General features: G+C 30.4%; 1 protein-coding gene across 2 annotated transcripts in view; it reads right to left on the reverse strand.

Annotated features, from left to right (window-relative positions):
• Positions 1–2900: 2900 nt before the first annotated feature.
• The window catches only part of LOC106687134 ((E3-independent) E2 ubiquitin-conjugating enzyme UBE2O), a 32845-nt gene continuing 11283 nt past the window's right edge, over positions 2901–24462 (reverse strand). For both annotated transcript variants that reach the window (XM_014430849.3, XM_014430855.3), the window contains 12 exons: positions 23413–23575; positions 23157–23323; positions 18768–18929; positions 18411–18553; positions 18058–18316; positions 16122–16201; positions 15913–16029; positions 12631–12794; positions 10740–11001; positions 9837–10038; positions 6490–6596; positions 2901–4487 (listed from right to left, as the gene is read on the reverse strand). In XM_014430849.3, the coding sequence (XP_014286335.1) occupies positions 4363–4487; positions 6490–6596; positions 9837–10038; positions 10740–11001; positions 12631–12794; positions 15913–16029; positions 16122–16201; positions 18058–18316; positions 18411–18553; positions 18768–18929; positions 23157–23323; positions 23413–23575 (1951 nt within the window). In that variant the 3' untranslated portion in view covers positions 2901–4362. The remainder of the gene's footprint in view (positions 4488–6489; positions 6597–9836; positions 10039–10739; positions 11002–12630; positions 12795–15912; positions 16030–16121; positions 16202–18057; positions 18317–18410; positions 18554–18767; positions 18930–23156; positions 23324–23412; positions 23576–24462) is intronic.

The following is a 24462-nucleotide window of genomic DNA, read 5'->3' on the forward strand; positions in this document are numbered from 1 at the left end:
TGATCTAATAAAAACAGTAACAATAAGTATAGCTTGTTATACTATTATAGAGAGCTTGTTTTGTACAGACATATTTGAAAAAGGAAGAATTCTTTCAGAAAGTTTAGTAAATAAAAAAAAACTTAAATTAATTAGTATTAATGAAAGATAAGATGTAAATCATTTCCACAACAGCTCACGAAGGGACAATAGTTGGTAGATTGCTTGATATTAGTCTAGAAAGATAATAAGTATTCTATTCATTTATGCCAGACTCACAGAGATGGCTTCGTTTGCATAACATTTAACATAGTAACCACTGTTAGAAGTTAACTACTAATACTAGACATTTTGAAGAAGTATATATAAATAGTAAGGTATAATAATACATTATTATTATTATATAATACTTCATCAAATTGTGTGAAAGATTAATATTTACTACCATATCACTTACTTTAATATAAAACTGATATTTTTTATTTTCCATTGGTTTCTTCTGTAAAATTTACTTTTTGTTTAGTAGTTCAGTTCTTTTAGCTCCCAAAGGAACAAAGGGCCTTAAAGAATGCTCGCCACTTATGTCTATCATTTGCCAATTGTTTTACTTCTCTCTACTGCTGTCCCAACTAGTTCACATTCCTCATCACTGATCTCTTCTATTTGTTTCTTTATTGGAAATTACTACCAAAGCCAGTGGATCCCTAGTATTATTCTCTAACATCTAACAAATACTTGTGATTTTTCCATAGTTCTTTTAGAGACCCTCCAAGTTCCAGATGCATATAAGAACATTTGTTTTAAACAGACCCATTATGGTATTCAGAGAGATGATCTTGTTTTTCCAAACTTAGTACAAATAAAATCCTTCACTGGCTTTGTAGAATCTTTTCTTTTTATATCTTGATTAAAGCATTGCCATTTTCTATATTGGTATTTATGTTTAGGGTTTCATTAGAATGTTATTTCTATCTCCGCAATTGTCCCATTGTGGTAAAGCACTGTCCATGCTTATCTTTTATTGGTCTATTTCTCAAAATATTTTTCTCTACTTGCAAATAGGTGATTTTATAAATGCTCCTTGTTGTTATCTGTCCTTTTTGTCGTTTTTTCTGCATCTTTAGCCAACTTCTCTATCCATTTTTTTTGTGTCTTCAAACATTCTTATTTAATTATGAAGATGGTCATGGGTGCAGCCAAAAGAGAACCAAATTAGTTAACAACAGTTTATTTGCCGATGTTTCATCCCACTTTGTAGACCATCAGAGCTAAATCATAAAAAGATACAAAAACAACTAAAAATATTTTGATATAGTAAGATAATCATTATCTATGATGAGGCTCTACAAAGTGCGAAACGTCAGGAAATATAATTTTAGGTATTTTCTCTCTCTTTTAACTGCACTCCTAACCATCTTCGTAATTTGAAATTCTACTGTAAATTATTCATATATATATAATATTCTTATTTAATATGTTAGGGCTAATTCTTTCAGTTGTCAATTAAGTTCTAACCGCTGGTACTGGTTAAGGCAGAAGGGAACTGGGAACAAGTCCCAGCAAGTGGGATGAGGTAAACATACTGTTTTGTACTTAAGCAAACATAAATGAGTATTTTTATCTTAGTTTTGTATGTGTAAATATAAGACTCTGAGAGAGCTGTTCAATGTTAAATTAAATTCTCATAACCTTTAAATCCCACGAATGTCGTGAGTCAGTGCATAAAATAATAGGCTTTTGTACTGCATTAGTGGGTGAGAATGCATTTTGAACCTATTTCTTAACCTCAGTTTGGGGGGTTTCAGGAATGTCTTGTAAATGATAGCCCATGTTTAGAGAGTTGATAGTATGTCTTGAAAGCAACATAAAGATCCATAAAACCCACTGTCCAATTCTCCACATAAAATGAGAAATTTAATACTTCATGTGTTTCTGAGCAGTTCACATTTTTTCCCAAATAGACAGCGATTACACAAAAACTAATTATTTTAGTTAAGTTCTAATTGTACCATCATAAAGTAGAAAAAAATTCCTTTTGAGAAGTATTATATAGCTTAATTACAACTATAGTAAGGGACCTTACAGCTAATACTGATAATATTTTTTATCAAATTTTACTTAATGTTTTTCTCAGCCCCCTGTTGGTCCAAAGATATCCCATTCAAGAAAAACTATGTATAATAATATGCTTTTATTTGGTATAAATGAAATTGAGGTTTTGGCTATTTGAAGTTATTAGAAGAGGATAAATCCATGGCATTTCTCAGATTGCTCCTACTTGTGACCATTTAAAGAGGTTTTTGGAATAATAAGTTGTATTTACAGCAATATCCTGCTTTACATCTAATGATTAAACACTGTTGACAGAAATAAAAAAATAAATATGGTCATGAAATAAAAAACTTGAACAGTGATATGATATTCATGAGAAAACAGTTTCATTTTTGTTAGTAAAAACTCATGAATGTACTTCATAATTGATTACAGTGATGGTACTAGAAGTTAATTTTTTCAAATTCAGTTTTGGGCACCACACTTCAATTAAAAACCCGGTGGGTACATTTATTATGATAGCTAATTACATATTATTTTCTAATTTTAAAGTGCTTTTATAATAATTGTTTATTAAAATCACATTTGGAGTCATTATTATAAAAAGTAATTTTTAAGGAGCAATGTCATTTCCCTTCTTTTTTCCCTAAAGATGATTTCCGACCATATATATTATAATAACTTTTGACAACCGAAAATTATAAACAGTACACTATAATTTATAAATCAGAATAATAATTATGAATAAGTTGTGACAAATTTGTTATGTTTGAAGAATTATAAAAATAAATCTTAGGATTAGAAAATTAAATGGATATCTTTTGAGGTAAGATTTACCCATAAATATGGGAAGAATTAGCCAAATAAAGTAACAATGGAATAATATTTTTATTCAATTTTCACTTTTTAACACAATAAGAAAAGCGTAATTGACAAATTTTAAACTTCACCATATCGCATTTATTAAACTTGAAAAAAATAAACTAAAAAGTTAATGCTCATGGTGTTTGGAATGCAATAAACAATAACATAGTAACAAACAATTATATATTGTGCATTAATATAAATAAATAATTGCATTAACAAATACACATTCCATAAATCGTAGTAAATAATGCAAAATTGAATGAATTCATAAAAATACCAAACGAAAACTCCAATGTTCAATTATCAATAAATATTTATAAATAAGCTTCAAAAATTTGTGATTTGAACTATTTTCAAGAGAGGATAGATATAGATCGCATTTATTTTATATATTAATAAATAAATATACACTTTTAAAAAGCAAATAACAAACTAGCAACAATACATTCACAACTATTTACATACAAGTTGGTTGCTTTGCAGAAAGCTGCAAATTATATCTTTGGAACGTCACAAGTCAAGGATCACTTTTATTTTTTAATAGTTTTAACAGTATCTAAGTAGTTTACCAGTTTCTTGCTTCATAATTAAGGTCATTAGTTAAACAGCATCTTAGAGTATAAAAATTAAGTTAAGTTCAGTTTTAGAAATAACTCACTAAACTTTATTAATTTGTCACAAATTTTAAGTGGTGCTATTTTTTTCGTTTCTTTTTTTATAGTAGAGAATATATTTACAATATACAATTATATAATAACAAAGACAATTCATACAGACAATTTTGTAGCCTACTTTGAATTTTCAATTACTTTAGCACCACAATAGTAACATATTAGAAAATGAGCTTTAGGAATCAATGACCAAAACTTATCAAGTTACCATACAATTTTTACAATAATAATTATAGATCTATCTATCACCGTGATCCTTCCACACATCTAGCACCTAATAATAGTAGTATTAATAGTAATATTAAGGCCAGATTACTGTTGAAATAATTAACAAAACAGCCTATGATTAGAATATATAAGTACAAGGTTGGTAGTAAAGTATCATTCAGAATTCAAATGAGATCTAATAATAGTATGTAATGACGGTAATACTTATTCGTTTAAATATTAAAGTAGGTCTAAATGTCGAGGTAGAATTATTCAAATGACTGAAGTGAAAGAGGCCTTCACTAAATAGCGCACACGGCTCACTTTCTATGATACTTTATTTACAAATAAAAATCTCATTTAACTAAGCTATTTGTACAATACATTTTAAAGCTATTCTTCAAAACAGTCAAGTGAAAACTCCACTGTAATTTGGTACTATTTGTACATGGTTTAATATAAATATATAAGTATGTGCATATATATAAATTATGGTCTGATATATTGCAAATATATCACACTAGCGAGCTGCTACACCTCTTTTTAGTTTATGTCCCGAGTCCAGAGAGTTCCACAAAGGTTTATACTAACTAGCCTTTGCTTCTTGCTGCTGTTGTGAAAGTACTTGCTTGAAATGCACAAGCGTTTTCCTTAATGTCAAACAGAAGCCTTTTGATGCAGGTATCAGTGGAAATTCCGGCAAGGGGACACCTTAAAAAAAGACGCATATCAATCTAAATAATACGGAAATTTAATATCAATATTTTCATGCAAAAAATTTATCTAATTAAAAAGAAAAGAAATAAGATTTTTAAGATAGTTATCTATTTAAAAAAAAAGTTTTGATAGAAAGTGATTAACCCTGAATAAATGTGATTTATTATTACTAAATGCATCATCTAAAGGAAATATATAGTATCATTGTATTTTTTTTTTTTTTTCGGCCAAGACTCCCATTGGAGTCCTATACTGCCTAACCATGGTTGGGGGTCAAAGTTCTTCATTTTGTAGGACCGCCATGCAATGAAAAAAGTCGATGTCCCAGGCCCGATTCGAACCGGCACCGCAAATAGACATCAAATTGGTAAGACTGTGTCTTAACCACTGAGCTATGGGCGGCCCTAGTATCATTGTAAATCTTGGAAAGAAAAATATATAATCTTGCACTAACCCAAGAGACAGGGATTATGGAAAACGAACATCTTGACCGTGGTTGATAACACATTATCATGGTTTGGGACTACATAAAAGGATATTTTTTTTTTTTTTTTTAGACCTTCCTGGTATTTTATCCGGAGGAGGAGTTATCTAGAGGTAACCAATCTATTTTAGTCATGGTATGGAATAAGTGTACATTTTGTGGGACCACCACAGAAATAAAAGTAAACCCCACATGCCTGATTTGAACTGGTACCGCTAAAATCGCTTAACTCCGTTAACTATTAACAGTCCATTACATGACGATAAGCTTTAGCTTTTATTACCTTCCTGGTCAATTCTGTTATATGGAGGAGGAGTTATTTATCTAGAGGTATCCAATCTATTTTAACTATGGTAGGGATTTAGGTTTTCATTTTGTGAGACCACCACAGAAATAAAAGTCCCCCCCCCTCCAGGCTGGATTCAAACCGGCACCAGTCAGTCAGGCATTAAGGCAGTCACTTAACTCCCTCAACTATAAATGGCCCCTTAAGCTTTCATCACGGGTAGTCACTTTTTAAGCTTGCGTTCAGAGCTTTGGGGAGAGCTTTAGCATTTTCTCTTACACCTTAGATTGTCCCGAACTGTATTAAGTACAGTTCTAGCTTCCACCAGCTTGATCGTTCTGGGTTGTCGCATTTTTGCACTCCTAATTTTTTTTTTATAATCAAATTTATTTTTTGAAGTATATAAATTTATTTACTTCTGTATTCTTTTATTTTACACACTTCCAATAATATTTTTACAAGGTCAAAAGATTTTTTTTTCATTTCTTTTATTTATTTTTTTTTTTACATTGTTTTGGATTATTTCATATTGTCTAACTGTTTTATAAAAAATGTGGTGATATATAATAACTTTCAAGAGTCCTTATTCAACAATTCAGTTAAAAAACATACATATATTAGTTGATTTCATATATAGATTCAATGGACAGCAATTGTCATGGTTAAAAAAAAAAAAAGGTACTTAAACTTTATTTGCCTAAATATTACACTTTATACATTATATAATGCTTATATAAATTAAAAGAAAAGAAAATATCAACAAAAAAAATTTTTTTTACACAAATTTTGTAATTTGTACAAATTTTGTAATGATTTTTAAATAAATCTAGGAAATCAACACCAATTAACCCAGCGATGCCAAAAACTTCAATATACAACTCGACCATTACTACATATCTGCAGCATAGGGGAATCGAATTATCATTAATAATTTCAACTTTTATTGTAATTACAGACACATCAAACCCTGCTTTATTATAAAGAATAGTGTTCTGAAGTAGATTATAGCTTTTCAGCTGAGTAAATCCTACCTACCACCAAACAACTTAATCAGTTGCAATATGTTTAATATTTTATAAGATTTTACAAATAAAACCATAATTATCAAAAGTTTAGAAGAGGGAAAACATAACCTAAGGATTAGTGATGACTATAAAATTCTAAAAACCTTTCTGTTTAACAAAAAAAAAGTTACTATTGTACCAACCAATAAAATCATTACAAACCTTCGTTGTGAAGCTGCTTATATGTTGTAGGAGTAGTTGGAGACAGAGGATGGTTACTATTGTAGTTCTCGGATATATCCAACCAGGATTCCAACCTTTCACACAGCCTGAAATAATCATCATAATTTTAATAAATCAAAAAGTAAGATAATAAACAACATAAAAAAAATTAAAATAATACAATATAATCAATACTTTATCTATGTCCTCACCAGAGCTGGGAATTTTCAAGGAATAGAGGAAACATAAATAAAACATGCCTCTAACAATGTAATTAAAATTAATTAAAAATTAACATAAATGTAGCCCAATTATCTTAATATAATTCAGTGACTAAAGCTGGGAATTAGGTATCTAAATAGAGCGATTCCCCTAAAAACTAACATAACTATTTGATTCTATGTTGAAATATTACAAAACTTCAATGACTCAATGATACAATTGAGAGTCAGCGCAGGACTCCTTTAACTTCTACATCCCATCTATAGATTTTTTGCAGCTGCTCCCCAATTCTCAGACCTAAATCATTTCTGGCTTCTTCATCCCCACACCAAGCCCACCTTACCCTTGGTCTTCCATTCCTTCTTCTCGTCTAAGACTTTTGTGGTATTCCTTCTGGCCTCTTCCTGATAACGTACCTAACCCAGAATTGTTTTGCAATATGATTAAGTTCAAAACCCATAAAAAACATGAGTCTCCCTCCCTGATGGTTCTCTATCTCTCTTTAGGCATTAATATGATTAAGTTCAAAACCCATAAAAAACATGAGTCTCCCTCCCTAATGGTTCACTATCTCTCTTCAGGCATTATCAATATAACATACTGGTAAAGTAATTCTTCAAAGAATTTGTCCCTAAAATCTTGGCAGCATTTGCTCCAGGCTTTTAGTTAAGATGCAAAATTTATTGTACCAAGTGTAGGAAATAAATAAGTATAAGTAGTTCATGAACAAATTTCAAATAGTATGCGAATATGAAATTTTTAAAAGTTGAGTTATATAGAAACTATCTGTTCCTCTGACACTGTTTCAACTTAATAACAGTTTCTCTAAATCGCAAAGATAAAAGTGACAGGTACTCTGGGTAGCAGCTTGTTCAAGAGGGACAGAAAACAGGTACACTGAGTAACAGATTGTACAACAGGGACACGCAAAACCTAAATCGGACTTCAAGAACAGCAATCAATATACTGAAGTTTTAACAGTAATATGTAATAACAGACTGTACAACAGGGACATGCAAAACCTAAATCGGACCCCAACAACAGCAATATACTAAATAGTTTTAACAGTAATATGTAGTAACAGATTCAATTGTCAAAACACTTATCTTAGTGGTTTTTATAAAGTCAACAAACAGTATCAAATCACCTCCAAAGTGAGTATCAACCAACAACTACACCTTAAACCTCAGTACAGCTGAGATCCTATCCAGAATACAGTCAAGTTATTGAAGAGGGAGATGTAACTCAGGTCAAAGGGGTCTTAGGTGCCCTTCAATCCAGCCCTCTTCTAGAACTCAAGCATGTTATAATCTCCTGTTGTAATTTTGAGGTATTTTCCCATCAAACATTGTTGTTTAAATTAATGGTTCAAGGGAGGGTGGGTTCTCAGTCCATCTTCGTGTTTCAGTATCTTTTTATTTTTATTTTAATAGAATATTGTGTTTGTCCCTTATATTTTTAAATCAAATATGGCACAGAAACAATGTTTCACCACTTCTGAGGATGAATAGAGGAAAATTAGCAACAAATTCTTTGAAGAATTACTTTATAAGCACGTAATATTGATAATGCCTGAAGAGAGATGACGGAACGTTAGGGAGGGAGACCCATATTTCTTATAGGGTTTTGAACCTAATCATATTGGATGACAATGCTGGGCCTGGAAGAAATACCTCAAAAGTCTTACACAAGAAGGAATAGAAGACCAAGGCTAAGCCAGCTGAGTTGTGGGGAACAAGTGGTTCTTGAAACAGACCTTATCTTGTCCTGTTTCAAAACTACAGTTTATGAACTATTATCAATTATTGGTTCATCTGAGTGAAGGGGAAGGGGTTTACAAAGCTTACATAGCATCGGACTGGGTCCACAGCTAATCCATTTTAACACAGATCACTTCCTTTCCTAAGCTTTGCAGCTTGAATTTTCCGTAGTGCAAATAATAATGAGTAAAAGTACATAGTTAGCTAAACATAGCTCTTGATAATCCCTTATGTCTATTCCACAGCTGTTTTCAGTTCAAAGTCATATATAACTGATTTGGGTAATATATATTTAGAGGGGAGTATTGTGGTCATCAATCACTAAAATTAATGTCAGTAGAAATTATTTCCAGGAACTGCATTGCTAGCTAGATACAGTGCATTACTTCATATAATTTCCTTCTATTAGTAAATATATTTATTTGTTTTTCTTGAGATTTTAACACGTTGACTGCCCTCTACAAGATAACTCATAGTTAGCGTTCTTTTCTAGTGCATCCAAACACATATCTCGTAGTTTTAATCCTTTCACGACTAATAATAAAAAAAGAATTAAGAAAACAAAAAAATAGCCGTGAAATCTCTTAATAAGGTATTAAGGTACGTGTTTTTACATTTTTTTCCCCCCCGAAAATGGGTTTTTGTCCTACTGGTAGGGGTAATGTGTCCCAAATTGTTCCTGTAGTAGAGGTAAAATGTCCCAAGGTGTCCAAGTGGTATGAAGAAGCAATCTCATTTCCTGCTGTTACTTTACTCTAAAGACAACTCAAAGCGTCGACTGAGATGTATTGTCACACCCTGTGAGAGGGTTAAAGGTTAGTTGTTAAATTGACATATTTCATAATATACATGAATCTGATCATAGCTGCAGAAACAAAGACTGAGTTATTTAATAGTGAGCAGTCATGTGCTAAATTATTTTTTTTTTTTTTTTTATTTTTTTTTATATAAAATTTTCACAGCCCTCCATGGTCTTGTGTATTAATGCCACACATGTAACACATACCATGAGGATGGAAGCAGATTATAAAAATTGGCATGGCGGGAAAGTGAGGATGTACCTTCGAGTAATGAAATGCAAATTAGCCAGAACGGATCAACTGGAACTGTTAAAACTATTAAAAAAATCTCATTTTAAGAAAATCAAAACAATAAAAGAAATAAATAAATCAAGATCCATCTTACCCTTCAAGTTTTTATAGTACATTATTAATAGTAACTATATTTTATAAATTCATCAAAAAATATTAAACCATTGACATTAATCTATTTTCAGTTTTGTTTTTTTAAATATTGGAAGAACTAAAAATAAATTAAAATGGACAATAAATTCCACGAAATAATTTTTTATTTCTTTGAACTAACTTGTTGGCATGTTGTGCAAAGTGTTGAGCTATTTCTTCTTTGAAGACCGGAGGAGGGTTGATGATGAGCTTGGACATAGATTGGACTAATTTGAGAACAGCCATCTCATTATACATTCGAGAATTCTCTTTCCCCTGTTGGCTACCTTTTTGTTTTTCATATCCAGCTTCATTAAAATAAGGTTCATTCACTAATATCAAGCCTGAAAGAAAAATATAATTTACATCAATTGTAATAAAAAATATCCACATAGTCTCGACAAGTTTATTTTCTTATAATTCTTATGTTTCGGCCATTCTCAAGGATATCTTATTTATAACACCACAGCTAAAAATGTCATTGAAAGGTTGCAGGCTATTCTGCCTATATCAAAATATATCTTAGCCTATTAACCTACTTTTATCAACTTTTTACTAATTCTAATTCTATTGCATTTACACTATATATTACAACCTTATCAATCACTTTATAAACAATCTATTGATAAAAATGATCAAATATTAAATATTTACTATATTATTAAAAAAATTATTGAGATAGTATACCACAGTATTCCAGTTTACTTTAATTTGATATTAGACCAATATCAATTAGAAATAATATAGCCAATAATGATGTAAACAATTGTTTTTAGTAATTCAAGTCTACCATCATAGAAACTACCAATATAACATTATTCTAAAGAAAATACAATATAAGTTTTTTGGATATGGCTTATGATCAATTAGAAGTGAATTTGGCTAACTATGACTGTGCCATCAGAATAATGTGATAAAATGGGCTAAAGTAAGGTATATGTTTTAAACTGCATGTGTAAAGTTTTAGGTTTTATCTTATTTTATAAGTAATCTATAAAACAAAGAAATATATTTATTAAAAAAAATATATATAAAAATTGTATACCTTGAATAGAAATAATGACTTGCAGGAGATTTGATGTAGATGTCCAAACTTCAGTTCCTTTACCACTCCATGTTCCAAGAAGACTAATACATACTTTTCCATCCTCATATAAATTAGGATTCAATCTATCAGAACAATAGGAGATATAATGGCAATGTGGAGGAGCTTTGGGATAATCAGCTGACAGTTGAAAGTCAAAGAAGAATAAACCATCTTCATAGGGAGTTTTTTCTGGACCACGTATCATAACAGAGAATAAATCCTGAAAGTAATGAAAAAAAAAGAGGTCATATACAATGACTTATAAAAATTGGCTCAAATCCTTCACAAGGCGAAACAAATGGTCTAATCAGAATATGCCTGAAGAAAAAGTTGTATGTCTATCTCTACAGTTCCGTCGAACGTTATGGCTTTTTTTAAACTTTGCAGTTACACACACTTTTAAGTACTCTCATTTAGCAATCAAAATGTTATGAAAGGTCCTGCAAAACAAATTTCAATATCTTCCAAATTGAAGGGTTCACGCCTTTTTAAAATCTTGAATTTTCCACATCATTATCATTTTTCAGGCGCTTCATAAACAGTTCATAAAATCTTGGAGACAGATAGATAATTTGTATGTATTTTATTTTTCATTGTCTTTCCATTGAAAATATTTTCAAGCCAGGGTATGTACTATTTTTAAAAATGCTAAAAAGTAGTTTCATAAAAGGTTTTTCCACATTTATGGGAGAGAAATATATTTTATGAAATCAAAATGTTTATTAATTTAATAATAAGTAATATGATAGCTCCTGAGATGACTTATTCTACTGTTATGGATAGTACCCAGCATTACATTTTGAGCAATACAACGGCATTCTCTGAACAATACCATCGATAATTTCACTTGGACTGTATGGAGATAAATTTTGGAAATATGCGTTACAAATATCAGTTACTGACTAAAAATGTATGTCCTAATAAACAAACCATCACATTAAAAATTAATCTCTAAGATAGTTAGTGTTTTAGGGATTAGTGAATGCCACCTTCATTGGATTACTTACAATATGCAAAACTCGGCAAGCAGTTTTCATTTGAAGAAAGAATACACTGGATAAAAAATATGTTAATACTATGGTAAAAGTAAGGAAAACACCATAAATCAGTATCAAGTAAAATTGTACAATAAAAAAACTGAAACTTAAGAAGAAATTATTTCTATTATTGAAATAATAAACATTTTAAATGTACACAATAAATTTTCCTTTCATAATTATGGAAAAATCATTTCAGTAACAGTCTATCAGCATTTTTTAAAAAAATACTACATCTACAGGTTTGGAAATGTTTTTATTTGAAAGAAAATTAATATATGCACAAGAATGATGTATCATCTCTTCAAGATTCCAGTTTATAAAGTGCTTAAAAAATAATGTTTTCGAAAATATAAAAATCTGAAATACTCTAATCCTTCAATTTTGAAGATATCGAAATGCATTTTGTGGAGTCTTTTATAATTTTTCTTTAAGATTTTTAGAGAGTACTAAAAAGTCTATGTTATCTGTTACTTCCAAATTTTTGCCACATGTGTTGCCTCTAAGTTAAAAAGTAATACCAGTAGATGAAACTGTAGAGGTAGACCTACATTTTATTTTATTTTGGAATTCTTATGTATTTAATATAAAGCAGATGTGAATTCATATAAATTGCCAAAATGAAAGCTTCTATATTTATAATGATATAATTAATAGCTCTTTCAGGAACTCTACAATATTGAGACAATAAGATGAAACCTAAGGTTTCACAATTCAGAATGGACTGATAATGTAAAAGAGTAAACATAAATTTCCTACGTGAGTTTATAGACAAAAAAGAAAAAAAAATAGTATTAGTACTAGACAATTACCATCCTATCTTCAAACGCTGCAACCCATATTCCTGCGGGAAGGGATGTCCTCAACAGTTTTATTTCTTCTCTGACCCGTTTATAGAATACCCTCGTGTCAGTTGGTTGAAACATGGTCAACTTGTACTTGTGAGAATTTGGTGCAGTATCAAGAATAGTGAAAGCTGTGTAATGAAACAATTTCAAGATATAAAACAATGTGAATAGAATAGACACAAGTCTACGAATAATAATAGTCTTAAAATGTTAAAATCTAATAAGCATTCAATAAAAATAGTCTAGGCCAATTACAACTAAAACAATAATTTAAAAAAATTGTTTTACTACTTTTTAAATCTAAATAGCCTTTCAAATTAAAATAAAATTAATAAAAAGCACACTTATAATTATCTAACATTCTCTTCTACTGTTCTGTTCCAATTTGCTTTCTTTTTGCTATTATAATATGAAGCTCTATTGGCATATGAAGTTGCTGCTGTTTAGATATTTTTAAAACTAACAAAATAACAAACTAAAACTAACAAGATATTTAAAATGTAAGGGAATTAAATGCAACCTGAACAGTTGTCTGATTTTTCTTCGCGATACTCCTCCAACTAATAATAACTCACACAACTAAATAACATTAACACACAACACAACAGGTGGTTTATTCCTACACAGTAACATTATTTGTTTACTTTTTATATCAAATCAAACATTCAGCATATTTATGACTCTATCTATTTAAATGGAAATGGATTATAAAATAAATAATATCAGAACATCAAAATGTAAGAGAAATGAATTTTACTATTATAGACCCACCTGTCATGCTGTGGGCTAATATTCTTCCAGTATTGACAATATTTCCTCAATTACAAAGTATTTTGCTTACTCTTAATAACTTAAATGACTTGAATGACTCTTAATAACTTGAAAACGTATATAGATGTAAAAAATATTGAAAACATAATTTTTTTTAATTTTGTGAACTTTTCAAATAATACTTATACTTTCTAATGAGCTATGAATCATAAATTTCCTGTCACCTTTCTCTATTACTATAGCCTAATTTTCCATTTAAAATACAAATCTTGTAAAAGTAGACAATGTTACAGTTATCTCTCTGTTTTTTTTTTTAAAAATAAATAAATACCCATGATCCATTTATGCTTGCCATTACTGGTACTCCATCAGTTGGTATCAAATTGTGCTGAATGGAATTGGAACACTGTATAATCAATATACAGATTTTTATCCATTGAAATTCCTTTCTTTATAGACAAAGAACTCTTAAAATTCCTTTGAATCTATTTTTTAAAAAATCAAATTGCTAATTTTGATTTGTCACAGCTTTCTTCAAATGGCAAGGAACATTCATGTACCTGAATGAGTTCACTAAAAGTTGCAAATATATGTTCGGACAGACCTTTAATTTTTCTTTCAATTGCAAACCTTAACAAACTAATTTTTTTAAATGATGGTCTTTTTTATCGCTAAAGTTATTTATGTCATAGCACTTAAACATTCCTTAATCATTTTTAAACAGCAAATGATTTTATTTTTTGGGCGAAAGTTGACTCACAACAATGTAACTTAATTAATTATATCAATTAAGCTTTTCTGCAACTGTTAATTGCTTCTTCCATATTAGGCCTTAGCTGTTTTAATTTATTATATATATATATATATGAAAAGCAACATGCCTATGGAAATCAAAGATAAGTTGGATTCTGTGTATGAGGACTCTGCACCATCATTTACCACAGTGAAATGTTGAGCAGCTGAATTTAAACGTGGCTGTAAGAGCTTGGGAGGCGATGAACATTCGGGACATCCAAAAACTGCAACTACCAACGAAAACATTCCCAAAGTTCATCAAATGGTGCTAGACGACCACCAAATTAAAGTGAGAGAGATAGCAGAGGTTAAGAACATGTCAAAAGAACGTGTTTGTTACGTATTAAATCAACATTTAGATATAAGAAAGCTGTCCGCACGTCAGTTGCTGCGTTTGCTCACATTAGACCAAAAATATGTTCCAATGAACATTTCCAATGCTCTGTTGGCCGCGCTGATTAATTACTGTAGATGAAATTTGGATACTCCATTATAGGCCCGAAACAAAAATACAGTCCAAACAGTGGACTGCAAAGGGGGAACCGGCTCCAAAAAAAGCAGAAACTGTTTTCTCAGCTGGGAAAGTGATGGCAACTGTTGTTAAATGAAAAAATAATTTTATTCTGGGACAAATGTCCCCTAAGAATAAATACATGGTTTATATATTATGATTTTTGTCTTGCAAGCATTTAAAAGTTTCCAGTGAGCAAAATGAAATTACATTGAGATCTTGGCTTAACTACTATTTGTAATGTAAATCAATATATGCTCAACTATATTGTTTACAATGATGCAGAGGTATGGTTATGCAATAAGTGAATGAATAGCTGTTGTTTAAAGGAAAGAATGGATGAGGATTGGTAAATAGAGATGGGGAGAGTTCCAGAAGGAGGTTGCATTCTATAGGAGGGCATATATAAATCAGTCAGTTGGGATCTGGTGATTAATGAATGGATGAACAAAGAGTGAGGCGATCAAGGATATAGGTAGATTTTTTTATTTTAAGAACTTCGAATAGGAAAACACCAAGGAAGTATTGCCTTTGGAAGGTTGGATAGAGCCACTTCAACTCGGTATACCAGCAGGAGACTGGAAACCCAAAAATAAATCTTACAAAACAATTCATGAGTCTCCTCAGTTTCAACTCTAGACTTGCTGATAGCCCTTCATAGACCAAGGAACCGTAGTTGAAGTGGGGGAAGATGACAAAGGATACTAGGAGCTGATGGGTGTTCTGAGGAATGGAATTACAAAATCTTAGGAATTGTTAGTAAGGAATAGGAAGTACAGTTATGGATTTTCATTTTATTTGGGAAATATGATTATTCCAGGAGAGATGTTGGTCGAAGGTGACTCCAAGGCTTTTTATTGTAGTTTAGAAGTGAATCGGTTGGTTGTTCAGGAAGAGCAGGGATAGTAAGGGAGGGAATGAAGGAGGCGCTTGGAACCAATAAGTCTATAGTGGATTGAAGGTCTTGGGATACTTTTAATAATTATATAATAACATACTGTAATTTGGTTATTCAGAACTGAAAATATATTATTTTGTTTTCTATTTTTCTTTTTAATACTTAGTGTCTAATTTGTTGGTTATAGTTATAAACATAAATAAAAGTTACTTATTATTAATATAATGGAAGCACCATATAATAAATAAATAAAGGTTATTAATAATCTTACTGCCGCATTCAGGTTCTTTGGGTATAGAATCAGCAATGACACCATTAATTTCAGTCACACTATTGGTAGGGGTAGGTATATTCACATCACTAGATGTTTTTATTATTTCTGAGCCATCTAAAAACAAAATAATATAATAGAAATAATAGTTCAATAAACTATATTATGAATAATAATCCAAATAAATTATTGATTCCTAATAGTCTTACCTTTTTCTTTTTTATCATTTCCAGAGTTACTGGGTGATACATTGTTAGCTTCACTCATGGCTCCAGAATTTCCTCCAAATCTGGAATCAATTGACTACAACTAATCTTATGAAATAAAACTTAAATTATAAATATTGTTTCACCAGAGTAAAATGACTTTTGAAGTTTTCTTAAAAGGGTATTAAATATTGAAATGCTAATTAATAAATGTAGGGATGAAAAAAGCTTTTGCCACCATAAGGCTTAGACAAGGAGATTGGCTTGCATGCCTACCTTCTAACTTAACTCTTGAATGTACAATAAGGTGATCCAGAATTCAGTTTTCAATAAGACTGTAATGATATACTGGCTTTGTAAATATCTCTTAACATATTCTGTAATATATTTTTTATACGGAGGGAAGGATTTTCTTGGATAAATTTGGTGAAAATTATTTGCTTGATTATTTTACAATACTTTTTTTCTTAACTGGCGCTACACGCCGCAAAGGAGTAAGACTACCTGCAACCTTAACAACCAGTCATCACTCTGCTGCTCTCGTATTGAAGGTCCAGATTGGACTAAAGTTATCTGCCACACCATCAGCCCAGCACAGCCAAGGTCTTGCGACTTACTTCCGTCCATCTAACGTTTCCTCTAGTATTTTCCTCGGGACTTGGTCCTCGGCCATATCTTGCCCACTGTAATCAAATTACTTTAATGATGGTGACGAGGTCGGCATCATTGTTATGGACCATCAGCTTGGCATTAGTGCACTGTCTACAAACTTCATAATTACAAATGGTCACATAGATCCTACACAGGATTCAGCATTCAAACCTAGCAACAGCCAGTTCCTGACTTATAGGGAGTGTCCAGCCATCCGATCCATACCTCAGCATGGGTCTGATAAGTTTTAAAAAGGTGTGCCTTGGTAATCTAAGATACCTTTTTGTTTTTTCAACTTCAACATTTCAGCCTAGAATGTTGCTAGGTAGCACCTATTTGCAGCCATTATCCAATGATGGATTGAGGATTGTGGATGTAGTTTCTGGAGTTCACCTAAAAGTTCCCAAATAGATAAATTCTTTTACTTTCTTGAAAGTGTGTTGACCAATGTAAACCTGCCCATCAACATGAATCTCACCAATTGAAAATGCAGGCATTTATTTTGTCTTTGTCTAGTTTACAACTAGTCCCTTTCTTCCAGTTTTCCTTTGAAGATCAAGAAAGGTGTTCCTCATAACTCCCAAAGTTCTCCCAATCACATCAATATCTTCAGCAAAGGCTAGGATCATAGCTGACCTGTTGAATACTGTCCCAACCACCTGGATTTTGGATCTTTGCACTGCACATTCTAGGCTAAAATGTTGAAGTTGAAAATGAGGCATGCTCTGCAGTCCCTCTGTGAGCACAAAATTTCTATTGCACACACAATTCTGCCGTACTTCTTTGAGTTCTCACACAACACTTCTTCTTTACTGTCATGTGAACCAGGCTTACAAGTTTTGGTGGGATCCCTAACTCTAACATTCCATAATTGAGACCCTCTCTTGTAGAACTGTCATAGACAGCCTTGAAATCTACTGTTCCAGTTGAAATCTGAAAAGCGCTAGTCCAAAAATCTCTTGTTTTCACAATTAAAATTAAACATAAAACTAGCACATAACTGCACATCCAAAATGGAGATTTTAGCTTTGAAGAATATCTTAAATACTCATTCCTACAAAGCACCTAGTATGATTTTTCTAAACCTTACAAGCATGGTAATTTTCAACAGTTAATTATTTTCAGTTTAATAGTTTTTCAGTCAGAAATAGAAATAAATTAACATTACATTCAGATTTAATGGAGATAGTACCAACAGAAATACATGAAAAAATAAGGTTAAATAATAAATAAGAATTAGCACTGATATCACAAATAATAATCTTAATTAAGAATAAAATAATCTTACCTCCGAATAACTTCGGCATGAGCCTTAACTAACTGTGCTAGAAGAAGGGAACAAAGCTTTACACAGACATGCGCATTGCACAGGCCTTCATTTGCCCCTCCGGTAGCTACCTTTGTAACTCTTGCTTCAAGAGAGGCTAAGCTGCCAGACAAAAATTCAGCCGAAGTGTCTTTTTTTGATTTTTCTTCTAAGCTATTTTCGAGATCTTTGGGTGGGCTGTTACTCACAACTGCTCCATTACCTTGCTTTTCTTCCTCACCTGGTTTAGAAAAATTTGATTTATTCATTTATTTTTACAAACAATTCAAAGTAAAATTAGAGAAAATTTTGCAGAAAATAAAGCTAATATTTACCCGCATTATGAGTAAAAAGCCTGTGAACTTGATCAGCAACTCGTTGCGCAAGGTTAGTCCTACCACGTTCTCTAACTCTTTCGAGAAGACCTTGGAAATGACTCTCGTGAAAAAACATTGTACCCATTAATTTATCTAAATACCTAGAAAAATAAAAACCAAATATATGGTAGATATCATTAATAGAACGACAAGCTTTTAATTAATAACTAACAGTTCTAATAATATATACAAATTTAACTTGACTAATCTGAGAAGTCATAGCCAAAAGAAACAGGCATACTAGTGATTAAATTACAGTTTTAATATTAAGTAAAAGAATTTATTTACAAGTATCGCCTAAAATTTTATACCTACCTACAATCCTTGTAAACTTCCAGAAGTTTTCGCATAACATCGGTTGTCTGAAGTGATGGATTCTGGGTGAATATTTCTTCCAAGCGGGACATTGCTATTCGTGCCTTTTCTATATTAGCAACAAGCTTAGGTTTAAGGTTTTCATCGCTAGTTTCTTCCACACTTTAAAAGAAAAACATCAAAAGTAAGTAGAAATGATAGTCAAGTTCGAATTCAAACATAGATTTTTTTTTTCTACATCAAGTTAATTAGAAATAGATTGGTAAAAAATTGTAATGAATTCCTTTTGGGATTTACCCTACTGTTAGGGCCACATGTATCAAGCAACATGAAGTGATAGTTAATATCATCAAAAAATTTATAAATATTTTTTTTATAAAAAAAAAATTAATGCCTAAGGCTAAACATAAGGTTCAATACCAATAACAGGAACAACCACCATTGTCTACCTATATTCATCCATTTGTCTTAATATTAGTAGCCATGTTTTGCAGCTGTAAAAAGCAATAGAAAGGATAATAGTTTAAAACAATTCTAGCTTTCAGGTTTCAAAACAGTAGTTTGCAACTGATGATAATACGTATCAAGCATTTATTCTTGCCTTTAATTCCTCTTGAGCTTTGTTGCTTTTATTAACATTAGACTTCAGAAACATAGATTTATCTATATCTTGAAACATATTCCCTGTTAATCTGTATTATCACAGGAAACACAGCTGTTTCTAATATAACAGATACATTTTGTTTTATCTAGATTTATTTCTACTAATCCTTTCATCAACTTAGTATATTATTTAGTATTTTCTGTTATTTCACCCAACAGAACAATTATCATTATACACAAGCACGGATAATTTACCATCCAGAGTAAAACCTTCTATGGAAAAATTACCTTTCCAGAATAATGACGTATTCTAGAGGTAAATTAAAATAAACAGAGGAAAGAGATTCACTACTACAAATTACAAACTTCTTGGAATAATAATAATAATTCAAACTTAATTAAATGTTTTAGATAAGCACATCCTACCCTTACTAGACTAACCAATTTCTTTAGTTTTCACTACTCGATCAACTTATCATACAACTTCTGAAAGTCAATAAAATTGTAAGCATTTTGAAATTGATATTAAGCTAATGAACTACACCTAAGTATTTAACTGTCTTCATTAATATCAATATTTATATATAAGAGGATGGCCAGGGTTGGGTTATAAAAAAAGGACAAATAGTTTATAACTATTTTAATGTCTGACATTTCGCCCCACTTTGCAGGGCTTTATCAGGGCTAAAAAGATACAAACGAAACAACTAGGAATATTACTACAATAAGGTAATTCAAGCTAGGATAAATATTATGTAAAAATAAAGTGATAAGAAATTACATATAAATAAAAGGAAGGAAGACATAAAATAGTATTAATATAAAATAAACTTGAATAAGCAATGATAACAGTAAAAAAATAAGTAACAATGGTAAGAATAAAAATTTTAAAAAATATGTAAAATATACAGTTAAAAAAGTACAGGAGACGTACATAAAACAAAAACAATACGGAAAAAAAAAAAAAAAGAAAGTAAAGATTTAATAAACATCTTGAAAGAATAAATATAAATAAAAAAATAATAATAAATGAGCAAAGAACAAATCAGGACCACCTACCTGTTCAAAGCGAAATGTTGAAGAGAAGGTGACAATAAATCGGAATCGTGGAGGAGTGGAGGGGAGGTGGCCGGCCGTTTAACAGTGATATTTTTATTTCAATATTCAGGAAGTAGTCATAAAGATTTGATGAAAAATAATAAGAGAAAGATACCGAAATATGATAATAATAACTATAATCATTTTCTAATTTAGGAATAACTAAGTAAAATTAGAATGATGTATATCGTTACTAATAATACGAGTATTTACTGAAAATATAGTTAGGGTAGTTAAGACAATATATGATATAATAACAATGATTGTAAAAGAAGTAACTAATAATAAGTAAAAGTAAGTAAAGAATATTTTTTTAAAAATAATTAGACCATGATAACAACTGTAGTTTTTATATATCCTGAAAATAATAATTTAACTACACTGATAAAATTACTAGTAAAGATAACAGGAGTAACATGAACAATATAAAGTGAAATAAGTAATTTAATTTATAAATAAGTAATTTAAAATCTGAAGTTAATTAATTTATAAATAAGTAATTTAAAAATCTGAAGTGAAAGTTTACAAAATAAAATAAAAATATATATAAAAGTACAAGGTGAGATGTAAAAACAAGTACATAAAAAGATTAAAAATAAGTAATAAAGTATAGAAATGAGTGAAAATTTTGTGATAGAATGTTAACAATATAGGTGATGATAATGATAAGTGAAATAAGTTAATAGAAACATGTGAAGTAAAAAGTTTACAAAAAAACGAAAAACAAAAAAAAAAGTAAATGTGAAAGTTAATAAAACATAGATGAATAAATATAAGTGAATGCAGTGATAGATAATATAAGTGATAGAGATATAACAAACAGGTGAAAAACAAAAGTATAATAGAAAAATTTGGTGATGATAATAAAATGAGCATAAAATTATTTAGTCTTAATTAAGTTTAATATAAGGCTGTAGGTATGTTAGATACGGTTTTTATCGATTTTGTGGTTAAGTGGAAGGGATTCAAGATGAAAATAAATGGATTCTGAGATGAGCCTCTTTTGGTAATTTGAAACAGTGGATAAAATAGTGGTATGGTCAAAATCAAAAGCATGATTAAGTGTAAGGGCATGTTCTGAAAGTTTGGAAGCGGCTGAGTAGTGGGAAGTTGTAGATAATTTGTGTTGAGAGAAACGTGATCTGAGACGGTTCTTAGTTTCGCCTACATATGAAGAATTACAGTTGGAGGAGGAACAAGGAATCCGGTAAACAACGTTAGAGCGGTATTGGAGAGGAATAGGATCCTTAGTATTAGTAAAAAAGTAAGATAGTTTATTTTGAGACTTGAGTCCAAGACATAGTGAAGGAATGGTTGAGTTTAAGAATTTTTGTATGTTGTCAGCGAGAGAGGGGACATATGGAAGGGATCTATAAATTGAGAGAGTGGATGGTGGATGTAGAGAGTTGGGAGAAGGAGCAGTAGGTGTAGAACGGTTGATGTAAGAGTTTAAAAGTTTGTTTATGATGTGAGGTGGAAAATCATTTGAAAGCAAGATAGTCTTGATACAGTGAATATTTGTGTTGTGGTATTGGGGATCCGATAAGGAAAGGCAACGGCACGATTCCAATTTATTGTCACCTGTTCAACCTTTTGCTTTGGTGGTGGTCCTGATTAGTTCTTTGCTCATTTATTATCATTATTATTTTCTATTTATATTTATTCTTTCAAGACATTTATTAAATCTCTACTTTCATTTTTTTCCGTATTGTTTTTGTTTTATGTACGTCTCCTGTACTTTTTTAACTGTATATTTTACGTATTTTTTAAAATTTTTATTCTTACCATTGTTACTTATTTTTTTACTGTTATCATTGCTTATTCAAGTTTATTTTATATTAATACTATTTTATGTCTTCCTTCCTTTTATTTATATGTAATTTCTTATCACTTTATTTTTACATAATATTTATCCTAGCTTGAATTACCTTATTGTAGTAATATTCCTAGTTGTTTTGTTTGTATCTATTTAGCCCTGATGAAGCCCTGCAAAGTGGGGCGAAACGTCGGACATTAAAATAGTTATAAACTATTTGTTCTTTTTTTGACCGCAACCCTGACCATCTTCTTATATTTAAGTTTTATGGTCAACTATTTTTACATATATCAATATTTATATATTTTTCCTTACTATTTTTCACACATGAATGCTTAATAATTTTCTGGAGAAATGTTCAATAAAATAATTTTTCATGTTATCTGAATTTTCCAATACCTATCCTAAAATATATCCACTATTTTTTTTTAAAATACTGTAAGTAGATTATCAAATAAAAACCATGGCTTTAAACTAGATAAAAGTTATCTAGTTGTATTCACAGTTTTCCAAGAAGATGCTATCAAAGCAAATAATGAAGCCACCCTATCTACTAAAATTCTAGACACCAGAACAGAGTAATAAGAGCTTTATAAAACTAACTTGATTTTATAAGTTCAATCCAGATAAATCATGTTTTTTTTTTCCTTTTTACGAGAAAAAAATATTTGCTTGTATTAAATTAAATTTTAATACACCAATAAATTCATACTCAAAAGTTAAGCTTTTAATTATTAGAATCCTTCAGTTGACATATGGTCTATATTGTAAGTAAAAGTAAATGAATAAACTTATTAAAACATCAAAAGCATGAAATGGATAAATACCAATAAAACGGACTATTCATTAATTTTATAGGAGTAATAACTCACTTGTCTTCAGGACATGTACAACAGTCTTCACTCTCGGTCTGCCAAGAGCCATCATCAGAAGTTCCATCATCCCACAGTTCCCCTTCGTCAGAATCATATTCGCCAACTTTATACAGATCTTGAGGCCAACACATAGAAATATGACCTTCGACCCACCAAACTCGGACCTTTGATGAATAGAAGCCCATATTAATGATTATCACCCTTTATGCATAATTATATTTTTTTTACTAATGTACTTAAATATTTAATGTACCAAGCCTTCTGGATAATTGTCGAGAACCTGACCAGCAGTACATACTTCATCTTCTCCCTGAAAGTTTGCAACCCTAATAACAACGGTACCTGGCCGGTACTGAAAGTCAGGATGATCTTTCAGGTCATAAACACTAACTTCACTTTCCATAAGTAATGCTGGTCTGTAATGAAAGAGTTTAAAGTAATAAGATTAGACAGTAATCCTAATTTTAACTTTCAGCAAACTATAACTGTTTCAACTTGATAATTCAATTTTTTCATAAATGATGAAAAAAATCTTCCTTTAAAGTGTCTTTAAAACCATTAGCTAAGTTTTAGTTTGGATCAAATGATTTCACAATTAAGTGTTATTTTAATATATAGTTTTGAATTTTTTAAAAAGGACAGTAGTAAAATAATAAATAAAGAGATGGTCAGGGATGCAGTCATTAAAGATAAACAAATAAGTAAAACGTATTTATTTGTGGTCACATTTAAACTAAAGTTTAGTTTAAAACTTTTAAATAAGTGTTACTTATTTGGGTATCTTTACCAACTGCACCCCTAATCATCTTCTCCTCATATCAAACTATGGTTGATTAAGATGATAAGTTTATCAATTATTAACGCCTCATTAAAATAATAAGAAAAGTAAATAAATCTTTAAATCTTTTATAAATATTCATAATAGTCTAGATGAGAACAGATTATAGTTTTAATGCTTATTAATATTAATATATCACAGCTACAAAAATATTAAGATCAGAAATATTAAATTAGAAACTTAAGCAATTTCAACCACAGATACTTGTATAGATGTTACATTTCAAGCTTTTTGTAAAGGTTATGACATAAACAAAGGAGTTTTATATGGGGAGCAGTTATTATCTCATGAGCAAGCAGGATGTTGCTATGATAATATTGAGAATGATCCATATACAAAAAAGAATTCTTTGTTTCAACAGACTATTGTTAGAGCTTTACATAGATCCCAAATGTCAAGAAATATCTCCCGCATTCATTAAGAGAACATATTCCTAATAGGCCTTTAAATTAGGTGCAGCCAAGA

This window comes from Halyomorpha halys, unplaced genomic scaffold, assembly GCF_000696795.3.
Source record: "Halyomorpha halys isolate HHAL.00 unplaced genomic scaffold, Hhal_1.1 Scaffold37.1, whole genome shotgun sequence".
Taxonomy (NCBI): domain Eukaryota; kingdom Metazoa; phylum Arthropoda; class Insecta; order Hemiptera; family Pentatomidae; genus Halyomorpha; species Halyomorpha halys.